Below are 21464 nucleotides of genomic sequence, written 5' to 3'. Positions count from 1 at the left end.
TCAATTACATACTCCTAATTTTTTTGGGATTTACACGAACATTGATAGTGGAACTATGAGAGTTGGAACCTTTATTTGACCCAAATGGGTATCCAAAAATGAAAACACATGAAATAGAAACTAAGTCTAAGTATATTTTTTTGGGTGACACAGGATTTCCCTTATACCTCTGGATACTCCTGCATCAAACACATGCTTTTAATACCTTTTCTTCTTTAGATAAAGCATCTCTAATACATTTTAGTCCAAATCCTAAAAGAATTCTATCATTGCAAATAAAAACATTCAACTCACTAAATCTTCTATCATCAAACTCATCATTCACCTTCATCATTGTAGATTTTTATAAAGAATCAAAACATGTACTACCTAAGCTAATCAGACTGTTTAGATGGAGTGTCATTTTTTTATCTCACATAAGTATACATTATCTTCTCTAATACATTAGATGCAAGCTTCAACATCTCATTGTCTTCAGTGTGTGCCTTCAATCTTTCCTCTTAGGCCTTCATGGGTTCAACTAAATCAAGCTTCATTTTCTAAACTAGAGAAAAAGCATAAAGATTAGTAGGACCTTTTACAAGTTTAGATTCATCCAATTAATTTTTTTTTTTTTGAAAGGAACTCCTCTATCCCTATGATGTCTTTTTTCTCAACCTTCAATTTAGTCACTTACTACTCAATCACCTTCTCAATTCAAATCTCCATTTCAACTAAATGGAACACAAGAATATCCTTCTTACCTTCATCCCTTTGTTTTTCACTTGTACAGTCATCCTTCTTCTCTTCAACACCACCAATTGGATCAATTGCTAATTTTTTCCAAACAATATATATATATATATATATATGCCTAATATTTCCTTGTTCTATTCATCACCACTCTTCTTGAATCTACACTGGGTGTTTTTTCTTATTTCTACTACTTCTTTGGGCATTAAGTTTTAGGTGCATTTTATGGCTTTGGTGAACTTGTTAGTGGTAGAACTAATCTTTTGTATTACCTTGTCCTTGATGAGGATGAAATAGTAGTAGTTACCTCAATATTAGTAGACACTTCATCCTTCTTTTTCTCTCCTTTCATCTACTACTTTCTTATCTCTCTCAACTTCCACACTAGAATACAAACACTTCCTTCCATGACCTCTACTTCTCTTCTAATACTTATACCTTCGTTAGGAATATTCATCTCTAAGTGTACCTTTAGTTCCTTCTCCTTAAATGTACCAAATATCTTCTCATTAGAATCAATAGGTTGTTACAAGATAGGATTGGTGTTGCACCAAGAGATTGACCTATTAATGCTTGATACAACCACTAGAATTATAGAACACAAGAGGTGATTAAGCCATGTCAAAAATCTCAAAGAAGAACATTGGTGGTTAGTCCAAGAATTCCCCCTCAACATTAGGTTAAGATATTCAAACCTATGACCAAGCTTTGATACTACTTGTTATAAGATAGGTTTGTTGTTGCATCAAAAGATGAACCTATCAATTCCTGATATAACCCCTAGACTTATAGAATATAGGAGGCAGTCAATCCTATTGGAAATGTAATGCAAACTAGGTGACTAAGAGGGGGGATGAATGGGGAACTACTTAAACTTCTTTCTCTTAAACCACTTTATTAAGTTGTCTAATATACTTGCATGCAAGAAATGTAAAGTAGTAAGTAGAAGGTAAAATTAGGATGGAGATGACACCCACAATGCTTGACTACTAGATTAATAGAGTTGGCCAATTAAGGCTGAAAATAGATCACTTACGGTGATCTTACTCCATTACAAGTAATAAGGACTATTAGGTCCATCTTGTGAAAGGATTTATACAATACAATTAAGTATGCACTCTATTAGGAGTTTATGCAAAGGAATGTTAGGTCCATCCTATTAAAGGATTTGAGACTGATGCACCTATTAGGATGAATCAGTGGATTGATCTGAAATGCAACTCTAATTGTTGATGAAGATCCTTTTAAGTAAAATTGATCACCTGGCTATGATAGATGAGTCTCTTCCTTTCCTTGTGATGTGTGTAGCCTTCTAAACAATCTTCTCTTTAATATCCCCTTGTACAATGTTCTTCAACACATTCTTACATTTTTGCATAACCAAAACATCTTATACTTATATCCATTCAAATAGTTATTACATAGGTTGGCTACAATATGATTATTTCCAAAAAATAATTACCAAGTCAGCTCAATGCTAGAGCTCAGGTCCAATGACATACTTGAGTGATGCTAAAGATACTTGTGCACCATTGTCACCTTGGCTAACTATGACACTCAATGATATTGGTTTCTTGATTCATATTGATCACTTGGTAGACACTTCTGACTTAGCTTTCACTGCTTTGCCAACTTATTTACTATTCTAGAAAACTCTTTTGACTTAGCTCTCATTGGAGCTCAATAGACACCACCAACTAGACTGACACTACAACTCAATGTGAACTATCAACTCTACTGGCACTACAACTCAATTGACATTACTTGCAAGGTTAACATTATTTTCTTAGGTACTTCATGAGCTCAATTAACACTGTAAGCTCGATACTTGGTTACAACTATCTTTCCATTAAGACTAAGTGTTTTGAGACTAGTTGACAATATATCTTGGTAAGAGATTAACAAAGCCATGTCATGAATTCAAAAGGGGAATGTTAATGGTTATTCCAATAGTGACTTTTTAGAGTGGGGTCATCATTGTACCAAAAGATTGTTATATCAAATCCCAATACAACCACTCAACTTATAGTACATAGGATGCGATGAAGCCCTTGCCATGAATCCTAATGGGAATATTGAAAAAATTTCTAGCAATCTCCCCCTCAACATAGGAAGTAGTTAAGCCCTTCTCACAAATGCCAAGTGGAGTGCTAAAAAAATTTCCAAAATAGGTATCTTTAATAAAACCTAGTCATAGGCATCAATAATGATATCATTTGAACCCAGATATTTCATAGGCATGACCTAAGAAGTTCTTGGTTCAATTGTCTCTATTAAGAAAAAATAATTTCAACCATAAAACATATAGTGCCCTCATACTTCTCCACAAAATATATAGGAATTATTCTCTATGCTGAATTTTCTCTTGGAAACCCTTAAAGAAAGCTCTTACAATACTCCTTCTTGATTTACTATCCACCATATACATAGATTATCTAATGTGAACTCTAATAGGTCTATCATTAGACCATTGAATCCTTCCTAGAATAGGAAATTTATTTATGAAATAGAAGAAAAGGCATAGAACTAAAGAACCCTATCTCAATATTTTCTTATGTCCTTTATCTTTGATAGATTATCTAACAACTAAACTCTAAGGACCTCACACCAATCATAATTACCACCTTCATCAACCATACTATAAATTGAATTAATAATAGTGCTAGAAACTTAATTTTCTCTTCTAGAATCATAGATTTTATAGCTCAATACCAAGCTGTGAACCTCACATTAGGTTGTATAATGTCATTTATCATCGTTACTCTCTTATCTCACTTAGAACCAACATGTTCATTAACCAAGTTATTATTAGTTGACTTGAGTGTAGAGACTTCACTAGAAACATTATAAATTGTGATTATCTTAAGGACATCTTTTATAATCTTGTAGGGTTTATCAAGCCACATAAACTCAACATGAATTTGGATAAGCATATAACTTATCTAAGCATTCTTGTCATCAAAGATAGTTTATTTTACTATAAGACCTTGTACTCACAATTATCTTTATTTCATCCTTATCATCTAGTGTGCTATGAATTTTTTTGATCTCATTAATAACATCATCAATCTTCTAAAAGTAGCTCGCTATATCTCCTCCTTCCATCCTTAAATTCTCATATCTACCTTTAGCAATCTACATCTTAGTTATATAACCCTATCATTTTGTTCATATATGATTTTCAATCTTTCTTAAATTTCATAAGAATTTCTAATGCAATAACCTTCACCAATTCAGTTCTAGGTAATGCACTAAAAATAACACATCTTTCTCTTTTGTTTTATTCATAAGTCTCAGATCTCATCTGAAGTAGTAGGCCTATGTGTTGACATTGTATATTTATCCTCCATAATTTTTGAGGTCTTTAACTCAAAGAAATTAAATATCCTCTTAGCTTTGATTTCTAAAAAATCATAGTCAGATCCATCAAAGGCAAGAATATTAGCTTTGTGTGCCATTAGATCTCCCCAAGTGGCTAGGCTCACTATGTAAGAACCAAAGCTATTATAGCAGTTGTTTAATGTCTTAGAAAATGAATGGGGTAGGGTAGCAAATCAATCATAGACTAAAATTCTATAAAAATCACAAATCCAAATCCAACAAATTATTTATTTATCCACTTAAGCAAACCAAATTTAGATATGAATTTGACATAATGAACACTATATTTTTAAGTGAAAAAATTAGGATGGGAAACCATAGAAAGGTTGATTCTCATTACTAATAACATTAGTTAAGGTGACACTAATTAAGGTATCTATTTACCAAAGATGGGTCACTACAAGAATGCTCATTGTAGGTGGCCTTACTACAGTAAGATAGAAGAATGAGAAGGAAATCCACCACTGATGTAAAAATATTGGAAGAAATCCTTGGGTTATAACCTTCAACATCTAATAGAAACAAAACACATGCTCTTATCACAACCTGACTTCATGATTTCACATAACCTTGCACAATATCTAACGTACCGATCTTTTTACAGATAACTTTGATACCATTCCATCATAATCATCCTCTTATTTATATTCATATTTCAAACATGAAATCATCAAGTAAGCCATCAAAGCATAATTAGAAATAGGTCCAAACTTTAAACATTCCCACAATGAGGAGGAATGAAAAGTGGACCACACCGCCCAATGTCTCAACCAAAACACAAATTACCCAAATGCCAAGTAAAACAAAGCTCAATCAAGGATAACCATATTTACAATCACATTAAAGGACCACATCAACTCAACCAAAAAATATAAGTCAAAAGTTAAAGAAGTGAGTGATAAAAAGCCTAACTACCAGTACCATATTTGAAATAGAAAAGAATTCCATACCACAGTTAAACACAACCATCACTAAATACATCATTGAAACACATCTTTCAAAGAACCAACCTTTTGTAGCATCAACCTTAGGGTCAATAAATGTAAATATCATAAATATTTTGCATGATCCAACCACCAAAGAAATAAGTCATTGTAATCAATAACAACCATACCAACACATCAACAACTAACACAAATAGTTTTGCAACAACAATTTCCACATGTAATCATTTTCTATGTAAAACTTATGAATATTAGTATTAATATTGTAATTTTTGAGTTTGATGAACATATTGTTAAGCAACATTAGCTGATACATATAGAGAGCACCTTCGCATTTATGGAGACATAATTGTCTTCTCAAATGACTCTATAAATTTAATATGAAAGGAATTCATCATTAGCTAATTTGAATAGGAATTATGCATTATTTTAAGAGTTTTTGCAATCTTAAGGAGACTAAACATATTCATAGTTTGCATGCCATCTAAAAATGTTCATTTTAGGATTCTATCTACTTTTTGAGCGATCTTTAGCTAGAGTGCTATAACAAAAGGGTATCTCCTCCATCAAATTTACAAGAATTTTTTTTCTAGTTTCCTATATAGAGTTATGCTACTTCAAATTCTACTTTGTAATTTACTTGATTTGAAATTAAATAATTATATATTTTAAGTGTGTGATACGTCATTAAAATAAATAAAGTAGATTTTGGTTTAACATTTTGAGTTATCGTATTTGAATGACTTAAACATATAATGGTGCTTTTCACCCAATATAAACTTTTTGATTCATTGGAAATGACATAAACATAAATCATTCTACGTTAGGTCAATTAATTCCATAAAAAATCTAGATATTTTGATGTAAATCAACTTAATCAGTGTCTAACTAATTTTATGGAATAATTTAAGTAATAATCATAATTTTCCTTATTAAATTAACATATAACTAACTAGTGGAATATATTGTCTAACAAATATATTCAAAGATTTACATACCACAAATACTCCAAAAAAATTGATTATAACTCCAAGCCCAAATGTTGATAGATGTAGACCTTGAGAATCAATCACTGCAATTAAAAAATTACTATAATTTTAAGCATTTAATTTTATATGCCAAAAATAATATTATGACAATATGAGTGTTATTTATCTTTAAATGTTAATCAATCAAATAGAAAACTTTGATTTAATAAACCATATGGACTTTCACAGGCATAAATTGTATACCATATACTTTAAATCTTCATCTTATTCTAATTTTTTTGCTCATATCCTAAATCTTTCCATGTCATGACTTTCACTATGTAGCACTCCCACTAATCCTACATTCAATTAATCGTCACAAAGAATGCACCTATTGTTTAATCACTATTTTCTTAAGGTTTAATAATATGCCAAGCTAACCAATTTCTAATTAGTTCTTATATGTCAGATATTGTGCCAAATGTTGAAAACTATTACCAAAGTCAAGAATAAAATGATATTAACTCTTATGTCATTTAAGAACGAAATATAGATTTCATCTTGCTGATGCATAAATTTGTCATAAAGAACAATTAATGTTACAAGGCATCACGTATAGATAATATTGAAGGTATGGGACTTATATGCATACTAATCTCTAAAAATACTAGGTTGGCTCTTTCTTCCTTCTATTTGAACGTATTTCTAATAAGAAATAAAAGAGTAAGAACTTTAAAAAAAAACAAAATAGTCATGAGATAGAGGGAAGACCTCAATACCTTCTTAAGGGTTTAAAATAGAAAATATGGTTCTTCTTAAATCTTAAAACATATATAATTGAAAGAATGATAGTTGTAATATCTACAACTACATTAAAGGGGGGATAAATTGGGAGGTGACATTTGTATCATTCATTTAGGCGAAGCCAACTAAATCCCTTAACAAGGTGGTTTGTTAATTTATGCTCTAAATCCTTTGCAAGGTTACTCTTCATGAGGTAAATCTCCTAATGGGGCTAGGGGAAAATCCATTAATTAGGTGACACTTAACAGGGTCTTCTCTTGACTAGGCCTTTAACCAAGTGTACTTCAAAAGGGTACAAGTATTTGTAGGTACAAATTCCCATTATTATTATTTTCCCTCTAACCAAGGGTTTCCACATGAAAAATCTTGGTGATCTTACGTTGCATTTAATAGATGAATTTACGAGTTTCATTTGTTTCATTATTTTTTTCTTCACAAGTTATAAGTTAATGCATGTGGTTGAATGATTAATGAACAAATCTGATTTGATTTGAATAGTTGGCAAAAAGTTTGAATCTCATACATTACTAGTTCATCCCCCTCTTAGTAACCTTGGACCTTATAATACTTAGATAAAGGATATAAATAATAATTTATATTATCTCATAATTTATCTATTTTTCCTTGAACACTTTCGAATGTACATGGAGATTGGTGTAATTTGTACTTTGGATCTTGTGATGAAACTCCCAAGATATTTGTTTAATATATTGTAAATAAAAGAAATTTCCATTTCTATAATGTGACAAAGGAACATCCTTGGATCATTGGCATTCTTCCATCAACCACAAATATGTATTTGTGGGAATTCTTCAGAGTAACTAAGAAGTGGGTGAATTAATTATCCAAGGTCTAGATGTACAAATAAAAATTTTCATAGCTTAGTTAAACCATATCCATAAAATGTTATTATGTATGCATCCATTAGATCATACAAAACTTAAACTTTGTAGGTTACTATCCTAGGTCAAAATAACTTTGCAAAAATGTAAACATGAAACATAAAAAATTCAACAACACATTTGACACATGAATTTTATGTGGAAACCCAATCTGGGAGATACCACCAGTAACATGCTACTAATTCTCACTCTTATGAAGTGATTCCCTATGAAAGGCCAACCCAGTTAAAGGTTACAATACACATTGTTAAATGTGACCTAGTTAAAGGATTTCAATCATCTTGTTAGGAGTAAGCCTTGTTTGAGGACTTTAGATTATTCACTTGGAATATCACCCAATTAAAGGATTTACAAATGATTGTTAGGTCAAACATAATCCAAAGGATTTACCCTAAACTGATACAATGATTAGAAAGTAACAGTAAGGCTTGATCTGATAACAAATTAAAAAATCACTTGCAGATTATAGATCTCTATTTCTATAATGCTTACCCCTAGTTGACTTTTATGTTTTATTGTTGAACTCCTTTAGACCAGATTTATGTTTATGCTTGATGATCAGTGACATTTTTTTTCTTGGATATTACATCAGATTCAGTTTATGTGTGTGTGTGTGTGTGTGTGTGTGTGTGTGTGTGTGTGTGTGTGTGCGCGCGCGCGAGTGTATGTACATATATAGATATACATACATACATGTATGTTTATGTATGTATGTATGTATGTATGTATGTATGGTTACTTTAGTGCTCGCTGTTTCAATTATTTCACTATTGTTCGATGATGATATATATATATTCATATATTGACTTTTAGTTATTTAATGATGTTAGCTAGAGAAATGATTTTTATGCATTTTCTATGGATACGTACCCCATACTTGCATGTGTATAGTGTGTGTGTATGTTTACTATATGTTTGCCATTTTTGATGTGGTTCAGGAAGGGAGTCATAGTCACCTACTAGTTGGGATCTACATGATGCACCACTTCCTATCATTTCTTGTTTAGTTTAGAATATATGTGTTTGTACATGCATAGATTTTATGTAGCTTGCAGGTACTAGGTATCGACTTCCTTGAATTGCCAGGATGAGTGTACCCTATCATAGTATTTCAATGGTATAAGTGGCATGAAAATAAACCCTGAACCAATTGTCCTACAAAATAGCAAAAGTATCTAAGTTGGTTTCACCCTTTTGAATTCATCAAGTGACTGACTTCATGATTATAACCCTTGAGTTTGATTTAGTTTTTTGTGTTATGTATGATGGATTGTCATATTTGGTTTTTTGGGTCTATTGTGATTTCTATTATCATTAAATAAAATTAAAAGAGAACTTAATGATTTAAGTAATGGAAATTTTATAAAGGAAAAATGATATTTAATTATATGTAATTAATTAAAAAAAAGAATTATATTTAATTTTAAAGTTCCATCTTGACGTATTTATATTTATTTAATTTAATGATAATTATTTAGGAGTTTTATCTTAATAATTATCTCTAAATAATGTTATTAATTAAGTTAATAAATATACTATTAAAAATGTCTCATGAATTAATTAAATAAAAGAATTAAATTTAAAGAAATTATTAGAGTTCTATTTATGGCATATTTATCTTTATTTAATTTAATAATTATTATTTAGGAGTTTTATTTAAATAATAAACTCTAAATAATATTATTGGTTCAATTAATAAATCTATTATTCAAAACATCTCGTAATTGATTAATAGAAAACATAATTTAATAAAATTTATTTTAATTAAATTACAAGAAAGCTTATGCATAAAATTAAAATATAATAAATTAATCAAAGGGATAAATAAAATTAATTTAATAAAGATATTTTAAAATTGCTAAGAGTTGTGCATGTAAACATTAATTTGTTAGCAAGTTCTCTCTTGTCATTGCACAATTAGAGACCCAAATTAGGGGAGAATTCTTTATCAGAGATCTAAAGATCATTTTACAATTACACAGGTTTTGGAGAAACAATTTTTAGAGACAGAAGCTTTTCAAAAGGAAAGGGTTTTCTTATGTACTTCATGCATTTGTACTTTGCATGTTAGTATCAGATGCAAGTATCATCTTGCGGTTTAATTGTACCATGGATTTCTGTTCTTTGAATTTCTATTTTTTGTGCCTAGATAAATCTATTTTCAGAGTTTTTAAATGTGGTTGAAAACCCTTGTATTGAAATCTTCTTTGCCTTATTCTTAATACGTCTTTGAGTGAAGTAATTTGATTGAAACCTTTATTTGACAAAATTGAATTTTTGTCATAAAATTTTTTGTGATTTAATTCGAAATCTCGTAATGGATTTATTGTTCTTTGTATCAGGAACATCTATGAATGATTATAGCTTTCAAATCTTTGTCTAATTGATTATAAAATGTGATGAGGGTTTGAAAAGTTTCCAGTTTTAGTAAGTTTCTATTTTAGGAAAGCTCCCATTTTTAGTAAGTTACATTTTTTGGATAGTTTCTATTTTTAGTAACTTTCTATTTTTGGAAAGTTTCCCTTTTAGTAAGTTTCCATTTTCAAAATTTTAAAAAAAATTTGCAGGTTTCTATTTTTTCAAAGTTTTTATTTTTAGTACATTTCATTTTTGAAAAGTTTTTATTTTTAGCAAGTTTCTATTTTTGGAATGTTTTCATTTTTGAAAGCTTCTATTTTTAGCAAGCTTCTATTTTTAGTAGGTTTCCATTTTTGTAAAATTCCTATTTTTGAAAAGTTTCCATTTTTAGCAAGTTTTTTTTAAGGAAATTTTTTTCAAGAGTTTAATAAATTTAAAATTATTATGACAATAATTGATAATTATTATTTTTAATAATTTTAATATGTATCATTATAATTTGAAATTTAATTATTTGAAATTTTGATTTATAACTTTATTATTTAAATATAATTCTAAAGTAAATTAAAAATCAAAGAAATTAATTGGGAAAATTAACGTTTTCTTTTATAAACTTGGATGTTTTTATATGGTTCAGATATATGAAAATGATTTGTAATACTAGAGAAATTTTATTATTAGAAAATCTTAGTAATTATAATACTTTGAGAAAATGAAAACTAAAACCTTTATTGAGATCAAAAACATTATCAACTATAATATTTGGAAATGAAAACTTGAAAACCTATAGGGAAAATTAAACTTGTGTGTTTACAAACCTAATGAATTATGAAAATTTATATTGTATGTACTATATGTGACGTGTGATTTACTAATGTTGGGTTTCGGGGTTGAAGTAGCTTTGACCAAATTAGGATGTTTACTAGAGGCTCAGAAGTTTCTTTTTATGATATCTTGATGATGTTCTGATAATGATCCTTTTATACTCAACTATGGTAATGTGTCTTGTATATTTTATGAGGTGTTTTGATCTATTGATTGTTATTACTTTCTAGTTTTCTTGTGTGAAACTGAGGTGAATGGTGTGACCTATCTAATATGACCTTTAAGTCTTTGATCAATTGTGTTTAGATTATTTTCTAATCACTTGTATAGGATTGAGGTGATTGTGTAATTTGTTCTTATTGATGTCATGTTATGACATGGATTTGGTTTATGTGTACTCAAATTTGGGATCACTCCTATTATGATGATTGTATTGGTGAAATCTATGATTGTGATCAGTAAGTTTCAATACTTATTAGTTTCTTATTTAAGAATTGATGCATGGTATGTGGTCTTTTGTGATCTTCTACTTTTTCTGAGCTTAGGATAGGTTATCTATATGCCATGTTGGGAAGTGGCATATAATGGAGGTTGGAACCCTAAAGAGATTGCCTGGGTAACCCATTGTAGGTTATTTTAATAAGTGATCACATTTCACTAAATGGGCTTAAAATGAATTAACAAGATATTGGTACTACAAAAGGTCACTAGAGGGTTGGAGGATTAAAAAACTAGCTGAGTAACCTTAGAGTTGAATTGTTAGTATGCCTTGTTAGTATGAAAGGATAATAGTGCCACATGGAGTCACTAATGGGTCAAAGGATTAAAGTATGGGCTGGGTAACCTTACAATTGGCTCGTGTGATGAAACTTTACTGCATATATAGTAAATTTCCTACATTTCTTTGTTGCCTTTGGGATTAATTGATACTTGTGTCTTGGTACCCTTTGAGATAGTTTGTTTTGAAATGTTTCCATGAACTTGGATGTAGGTTTTGACTTTTGAGTTTGTTATCCTATTTGGGACTTGAGAATATCTCCTTAGTGCTAGAAGTGAACCTTTTAGGGTTTCACAAGGTTGGGTGGTAGTGTTTTATATTATACCATTTGGATTTGACCACTAGATGTCATTGCTAGATGTGTGTACGTGTGCAAATGTTCCTTTCTATGTGATCTTGTATTTCTATGATGGATGTTATATTCTACGTGTATTGTATTTGACTTCATGGATCTTATGAGATGTTTTTGTAATCTATTTTTATGATATATATTATTTAAGCCCTTCATACCCTGCGACTTGTACAATGGATGATGGTGCATTATGATTATTGCCAAGTGGCATTTGAGATAACTATATATTATTTAAATGGATTCATACTTGTATATTATTATTTGATGTGGATTTATTATATATTAGATTTAGTGTTAACTAAAATTAAATGTGATTCATCATTATGGGAATCTTAAGAGTCATAACCTATTTATGTGTTGTTGATGTATGAGTGTATGTTAATTGCTTCTACTATTCTATAACTATTATTATATCTTTATCTTTGAAAAAATGTTTATCAAACTTAGTAAAACTTTAGGTTAGCTTCTTTTGGGTTCCCTAGAGGGGTGTTACAATTTCAATCCTCCATTCTTCTTGGCTTTCATATACTTTAGCTTCAATAGCTTGTTCACCCTTCAAGCATTCATACTCTCAAGCCTTCTTTTTTTGCATGCCATTTGTAATCTCTTCTATTCGACTACTAAATGAAGAAATACCATAGACTCCTTATCTTCTTTAGGTTCTCACACATGAAAACTTTTTCTTCTGACCAGCTCTCGCTATAAATAAATATTTAAGATCTTTTGTTGTTCAACCTCAATTGTTGATTTTAGAGTTAGCAAGGATTAGGTAGGATACAATGAATCTACCCACTTTTCCATTTAGTTCCTCTAGAAACTTCTTCTTTAATCCTCTTTGAATTTGTCACAAAATGGTTTACATTGAATTATGTGCCACCAACTCATGAGCTCATCATAATTATCTTCCACACGCTTCACACAATTCAAGAAAACAAAATAGTTGGCTTAGATTCATCAAATCCATGATTCAACATGAATATTGGCACTTAACATCAATATAATGTCACTTGGGTTCCATACTATTCTTCCACTCGTCTTCGACTAGTTAATTGGGAAAACATTAAAGTTTACTAATGCTCAACATCAACTAAACTTTACTCATCTTACACTAAGTTTACTTGGCATACATTAAATCTTCACTTTACTCATCTCCAACTAATTTTTTCCTCAGCTTGCACTAACTTTTTGGGGCACCTACTTTCCACTAGGTCAAGCTTCTTAGACTCATTTCTGCTTACTTTTCCTTCTAAACTTAATTAGTGTATACATCCTCTATAGTGTTAAGTAGATAAACAATACAATATATCATAATTGTCTTAACTAATCTTTGTACTCCTTTTTCATACCATAACTCAACCTTTCCTCTAGGTGCTCTTGTTAACTTATTTGATACAATCCTCTCCATTAATCAAACAAATAATAGTACTTACATAAACTAAGTTGTCATCTTACTAGCAACTAACAGGTTTGACATCAGTGACAAAATAACAATTGTTCCATTATAGGTTCTTCACTATAAAACAATCTCATATCAAAAATCTTCGTCTTTGGCATTGATGGAAAACCAATATTAATAACAATACCAAAAAGAAAACAATTCCTTGTATTGAAATCTCTCCCTCTATTAGCTTATTTACACGCTACATAATTATGTTCTAATCAATAGACAATCAAGTCTTTATGTTCTTATATCTCCCTCAATATTGTCTCCCTCTTACTAGGTAGATGTATATATTTTCTATCTCTTCTCCCTCTTTGGTAAACATTAGGTACACTATCCCCCTCTGAGTAGATATTAAAAGTATTTCTTTCTCTTTCCCACTTTATGTGGTATTCTTTATTTCTCCCTTTTCTATCTCTCCTCCCTTGTGTTATCTCTCTCTCTTTGACAACAATGCTAAGGACTTGTCATCTCATCATGCAGATGTCAACAATTTTAGTTTTAACCTCTATGACCTAACTTGTGATTGATCTTTTATTCCATCTCTTAGATTACTTTAGGTAGCTCCTAAAGTAAGATCCACTACATCATGTTGTAAAATACAACATTCATCTTGGTTAATGCAAGACACTACTAATGCTTCTTAAGTAGCTTTGGATATGGGTATCACCCCTAGTTTACCTCTTAGATATTCATTAGTATACTTAGGTAATTCATTTGTTAAGATATCATCTATCTATTCCTTTGTATTCACACATTCCATCTTCACTTCTTTGTCTTGAATTAGCTCTCTCAAGTAATAGTACTTGATTTCAATGTTCTTAGTCTTTTTGTACATCATAAGGTTATTTGGTATATTTATAACACTTTTATTATCATAATAAAGTATTAAAAGTTTAGTGATTTCTTCCTCCATACCTTTGAGTAGTTGTTTGATCCATATAATGTTTGTACAATTTACTATAGAAGCCACATATTCAGCTTTAGTAGCAGATTGATATATGCAATTTTGTTTCTTGTTGTTCTAGCTGACCAACTTCTTTCTTAAGAAAAATACTCCTCCACTGGGGCTCTTTCTATCACAAATGTTTCTAGCCCAATTAGTATTAGTGTAGGCTTTCAACTCAAACTTCTCATTCTTCTTGTAGTACGAAACATAGTCTATTGTTCCCTTCAAATATCTCATTATTCTCTTAACAAACATCAAATGATTCTCCTTAGGATTAACAAAGAATCTTGCAACACTCCCAACAAATAATGTAATTTCAAGTCTACTATGTACTACATATTTGAAATTTTCCAATTATAGACTTGTACAGTGTTTAATTCACATTACTTGAACCATCATTCTTTGACAACTTGTATCATATAATCATAGGTGTGATAACTAGTTTTGAATCTTCTAATCCAAAAGTTCTTAATATTTTAATCGCACACTTAAACTAAGTGATGTATATACCATACTTCACTTGATATACTTGTAATCCAACAAAGAGCTTGATCTCTTCAAATAAAGACATCTCAAATTATTTCTTCATTTGATTTGCAAATGCGTTACATAATCCATCTTGACCTCCAAATATGATATCATCAACACAAATTTCAGCTAATAAAATACCTTTACCTCCTTCTATCTTCAAATATAGATTGTTCTTATCATCAGTCCTTTCAAATCCAATCTTCACATGGTAATTGTGAAGACTTTCATACCATGCTATTGGGGCTTTCTTTAAACCATATAAAGCTTTGTGTAGTCTACATACCATGTTCTTGTTGTTAGCATCAACAAATCCTTATGACTATTCTATATGGACCTCTTCTTCTAATATGTCATATAGAGATGTTGACTTCACATCCATTTTAAAAACTTTTAAACTTTTATATGAAGAGTAAGCAAGATGCATTCTTACTCCTTCCAATCTTACAATAGGGACAAATGTTTCTCCATAGTCTATCCCTTCCTCTTGTACATGCCCCATACAAGCTAATCTTTCCTTGTTCATTGTGAATTCACCATTTTCATCTAACTTATTTCTCTACACCCACTTGATTCCAATCACATTCTTATCCTATGCTCTAGGAACTAGAGTCTATGTATTATTCTTCTCAATATGTTCAATCTCTTCTTTTATGGGTTTGCTCCAATTCACATTTTCTAAGGCATCTTTTATTGACTTATTTTCATGCATGCTCAACAAATATGTATCACTTCTTAGCCTATTCCTTATCATTGTTCTAGCATCTCTATCTCCAATAATTGGTTTAGCTAGGTGGTGTATTTTTACATACTTTGACAATCTTGGTTCTTTTCTACTTTCCTCATTAGGTCTCCTAACTTATGAAGCACTATGTACTTCTCTATCTTGTAATTCAACATTTATTTCATGTACACTAATACTAAAAATAGAATGTGTCTCATCTTTAGTTTGCAAATCGACACTTGACTGTAGCTCAATTTCTAAATGTAACTTGACATTCATTGTATGTGACTTAATAGTCACTAAAACTTGTTGTTGAATTTCAACTTGATTTGCAACATCTTCATCTGCAAGCATACCTTCATACAAGTATAAAAAATATTTGTATTCCTTTGGTTCCTACATAGGTTCAGCTTCATGTACCTCTATATATTTATTAAATTTCACATTTGCACTTTCCACAACTTTATAAGTATTAGTATTTAAACACATATAAGCTTTAATTCTTATGGAATAGAGAAGGAATATACATTCTTCTCTTTTAGAATCTAATTTACCATTTTTGAAATCTTTACGAATATAACACTTGATCGCAAATACCTTAAAATATTTTGCATTGGGTGAGTATCCATACCATATTTCAAAAGGTGTTGAATGAGTACCTTTCTTGACATGCACATGGTTCAAGGTATAGACAGTTCTACTTATAACCTCTCTCTAGTATTTCAAAGCAACATTCTTCTTTGTCATCAGTGTCCCTAGCACAGTGCATTACATATTTGTTCCTTCTTTTAAAAATTCTATTTTGTGGAGGGGTCCTAGGTGAAAATGCATATCTTTTGATCCCTCTATCATTACAGAACATCTCAAACTCATTTAATGTAAATTCTCCTCCTCTATTAGATCTCAAATATTTTAGGCGTTTTCCTATCTCCTTTCTCAACTCTTGCTAAGTGTCACTTAAATATTTGAAAAGTATCATTTTTTTTTAAGAAAGATAATTGTCATCATCCTAGAATAATCATCAACAAATAGGATAATGTACTTGTCACCTTTGTAGCTTTCCACATTGATTGGTCCACACAAGTTAGTATGAACAATATTAAGAATTTCTTTAGAGGTGTGAGTCTTATTGATGAAAGGTGCTCCCCCTAATACGATAGCTCATAACATAAGAAAATAATATGTATTTTATATTGGTACTACAAATGTAGAATTATAGAATTTAGAAGTACAATATGGTAACCCAGATGGGCACCTTCATTACAATAATTTGTAACACAAGCTATGAACTATCACCTAGAGTTACTCTAGATAATCTTTGGCCATTCTTAAATAGGAAATTTTATGTCACTCAGGAAGGTTCTAGAAAATGAAACTTAATACCTAGGGTCGATAGACCCTAACAATACATATAGAGTTAGGCAAATACATGTTCAATGATTATTTTAGATATTTTAGGTAGCCCAAATCTAGAAGTCCATAACTCTTCAACCGTTGCTCTAATTAGCTTCTATAACCACTTTTTGAAAATGCTGGCTCCTGATCTATAGGTTTGGGATAGTAAGTGTGTCCTTTTTTCAAATTTTTAGATCTGATCCAAGCACTCTAAGGCCTCCAACGGTGAGCCTGAAGATTTTTTTTAAATTTTTTCCACTAAAAATCCACAATAACTTCTCTGATACTTAATCTTGAGAAATGAAATTTTTATGGTAGGCTTATAACCCTAAAATGAACCTTCATATAGAAATGAGAACATTTTGAGCTTTTATGAAAAACTTACTAAAAATAGTAAGTTGCCATAAATAGTAACGACCCTGTCTACTAGTCCTTATTAAAAAAGAATAAACTAAAAAGAAAATATTTTGGGTGATACAAGATTTCTATTACACCTAAGATGATCCTATATCAGACACTTGGGGTAATTTCTAGAAGTGATTCCATCATGTCTTAGGTGTTCTAAGCAAAACCAAGATGTTTAACCTCCTCCTTTGCTCTCCATGATGAATCCTCTACTTGCCTCCCTTTCCATTTGACTAGATATTATTTATCATTTTTTTCCCTTTTACTTTTTCCAAAACAACTGTTGAATATCTCCTCAATCTCCTTTGCAGTAGAATTTGCTATTGGAATACTCTACTGCACTTCTCTAACTTCATCTCTATCACATCCTTCATAATACTCTCTCAAATCTAAAATATTAAATATTGGTAAAATATTCAATTCAACAGGCAACTCTTCTTCATAAGCATTTCCAAAATCATGTCTTTTCACTATCTTGCACAGTCCAAACTTCTTCATGTTCAGCTTATTGTATGTACCCACTAGAAAATGCTTCTTTCTCAAATGCACCATGACTTCATCTCCAACCTAAAATTCTTTATAACTCCTTTTCACATCTGATTTAGTCTTGTACTCTATATTAATTTTATGATGTGCTCCCTCACCTCCTCATGGATGTTCTTCAAATGTTCAGCGAATTCTTCTTCTTTAGCTCTACTTATCTCCCATTTATCCAACTGCCTCAATTCAAAAACATTTTAGGGACTATTCCTATATAAAATCTGGAATGGTGATTTTCTAGTACTCCCATTGATAGAATTATTATATGAAAAATTTTCCTTTGATAAAATCATATCCCATTCTTTTCGCTTGTCTCCAATCAAACATCTTAGCAAGTTTTCCAAACTCCTATTCACCAATTCTGTTTGTGCATCACTTTATGTATGATGCAATGAACTAAACTTAAACTTTGTCTTAAATTTTTTCACAATGTACTCTAAAAATACCCAAAACATTTGGTATCTCAATTTGAAACCATACTCTTTGGCAAACCATGTAGTCTCATCAATTCTCTAAAAAATAATCATACCACATGAACAACATCACTAGTCTTCTTGCAAGGAATAAAATGTGTCATCTTTGTAAACCTATCAACCACCACAAAAATAGAATCATGCCCTCACTGTCTCCTCAATAATCCAAGAATAAAATCTATCCTTGCATTGTCCCATGGTTTCTCTACTATAGGTAATGGTTGATACAATCCTCTATTCTACTTCACTCCTTCACCATCTAGCATAATCTACTACTCTATATAAACTTCTTCACATCTTGTTGCAACTATGGCTAGTAATAATTGTCAACAACCAATGCTATGGTTTTATCTCTATCAAAATGTCTATCTAATCTTCCACTATGCTTCTCCTTGATGATATTCTCTCTCATTGAACTTCTAGGAATGTACAAATGGTTTCCTTTAAGCAACATACTATCCTAGATCATGAAATTAAACCACTTTGTCCTATCAAGTGTAACAGGTTCTATACAAACCTTCCATGTTTCACCAAAATTAGGGTCATCTAGATACAAAGTACCGAGCTCTTTGAACCCAACCACTTCTATTTTCATTTCTATTAGAAAAATTTGTCTTCTACTAAGAGCATCTAAAACTTTGTTAGACTTTGCACTCCTGTGTTTCAAAAAAAAAATTCAACTCTACAAAAACTCAACCCACTTCAAATGCCTTTGTTTCAATTTTTCTTGACTATTCAAATATTGCAAGTTTGATGATCAGTATAAAAAAAATTCTTAGGAAGAAGATAGTGTCTCCACTTCTTCAATGCTTGAACTATAACATAAAATTATTGATTATAAACATAATATTTTCTTTTTCCATCATTCAATTTCTCATTGAAATAAGCAATAGGACCACCTTCTTAGTTCAAAATAGCTCCTATTGCAGTATCACTAGCATCATAGTCTACTTGAAACACCTTGTTAAAAATAGGAAGTGCTAAAACAAGATGTTGAGTAACCTTCTATTTCAATAGATTAAAACTCTTATCTACTCTTATAGTCTACTTAAATTCTTTCCTATCCTCTCTCATTGTTTCAATCATGGTTCCACAAATATGGCTAAAACCTCTTATGAACTTTATGTAAAAAAATAGCTAGTCAATGAAAATATCTTACCTTTTTCGCACTCCTTGGAGTAGCCCATTCAAGAATAGCCTTCACTTTCTCTAGGTCCATTTTTAGACCTTCTACTAAGATATAAATCCTAGGTACACCAACTCCATCTTTACAAAATTACACTTCTTCAAGTTTATCAGTAACTTTTCTTCCCTCAACTTATCAAACACCTTGTGAATATGGATCAAATTCTCCTCCAATGTCTTACTAAAGACCAAAATTTCATCTAGGTAAATAATGAAAAACTTACCCAAAACTCCTTTAGTGCCTCATTAACATGCTTGGTGCATTGGTTAGCCCAAAAGGCATGACTAACCATTCATATAGTTTTGCACTCGTCACCTTCTCTGATAGTTATCTAATGGTACCCACTCTTCATATATATCTTTGTGAAATACTCAGCTCTACTCAAACACTCCATAATGTCATCCATCCCTGGCAATGGAAATTTGTACTTGATTTTGATCTTGTTGATAGCACAAGAATTTGTGCAGATCCTCCATTCTCTATTCTTATTTCATGCCAATACTACTAGTACATCACATGGACTTAGACTCTCTCAAATCAAGCCTTTCTGCAACAACTCATGAAATTTTCTATTAACTTTCACTTTCTATTGGTCTCAAATTTTTTTCTACCTTGTTTGGAAAACTAGCTACTGATCTTGCTCATTGGGAGAAATCTGTCAGGTATATTATCTGATACAATATCAAAAAAATCTCCTAACATATTTGTAACTTCTATAGGCACCTCCTCTATTTCATCTTTTCTATCTTTTGGAATTATAAAAAAACACATATGCTCACTCTTTGTACATTTGAGAAACTCTTTTCCATCAATAAAACATATTATGGCAGTACTACATATCTTTTCTTCTTTATCCTTCAACGACTTCAACTTATGTTTCACTCCATCCTTGGTTAGAATAAAGTTATTCTCTCACACATCGTGTAAAACATACCTGTCAAACTATCATAGCCTATCCAACAACATATGACATATGTCCATAGATATGATATCACATAATACCTCATCCTGGTAGTTTCCAATCTTGAACTTCACTAAGCACTACGCATTGACCATGACCTTGTGGTCATCTTGCACCCAAGCAATACAATATGGACATGGTTATTTCTGTCTCTGCAACTTCAACTTCATGACCATCATTTATGATACTATATTGTTAGTACTTCCACCATTAATGAACACATGACAACAATTATCTTCACATTTCCACCTTGTGCAAAACAAGCTCCTTCTTTGATTAGGTTTGTTCTTAGCACTCAACAAGACTCTTATATTATCTATGACATCTCCTCTTCCAGCATCTTCAGATTGTAATGATCTGGCATCTTCATCAACATGTCCAACTCTAGCCTAACCTTCTATTCTTTGAACCATCTATTAGGATTAAACCATAAATAGAAATAATGTAATTACATGCAAATATAAATAATATCAAAAAATAATAGGTCACACAAAAAATAGCACAAACACCAAGATTTAACATGGTTCACCCAATCCCTAGGCTATGTCCACCAAATAGCAATTCTAATATTATTACAATCCATTGATTATAGCCTGATTACAATATGTAATCCCTTACAACTCAATACCATAAAAATAATCAATGTTTACATCACCACAAAGAATCAATCTCTAAGCCTAAGCCCTTTTATACAAGTATTTCTACTACTTTATGGTTATAATTAATAATTACATGTCAGCACAAAATCTTGATAAAGAATTTATGAAGTATATACATTACTTTCTTGATCAATCACCACAAACTAATGATCTCACACT

General features: G+C 30.8%; 1 protein-coding gene across 1 annotated transcript in view; it reads right to left on the bottom strand.

Moving 5' to 3' along the window:
* Positions 1-21464, bottom strand: part of LOC149559702 (lipid phosphate phosphatase epsilon 2, chloroplastic-like) — a 140394-nt gene that overhangs the window by 40398 nt on the left and 78532 nt on the right. Inside the window, exon 3 of the mRNA XM_089823492.1 lies at positions 6056-6129. Coding sequence (XP_089679618.1) covers positions 6056-6129 — 74 coding nt within the window. The remainder of the gene's footprint in view (positions 1-6055; positions 6130-21464) is intronic.

This window comes from Cupressus sempervirens, chromosome 4 (genome assembly GCF_028749045.1).
Source record: "Cupressus sempervirens isolate cs-2001-9-10 chromosome 4, ASM2874904v1, whole genome shotgun sequence".
Classification (NCBI taxonomy): domain Eukaryota; kingdom Viridiplantae; phylum Streptophyta; class Pinopsida; order Cupressales; family Cupressaceae; genus Cupressus; species Cupressus sempervirens.
The sequence above is the reverse complement of the archived record's forward strand: the minus strand, read 5'-3'. Positions and strand labels throughout refer to the sequence as shown.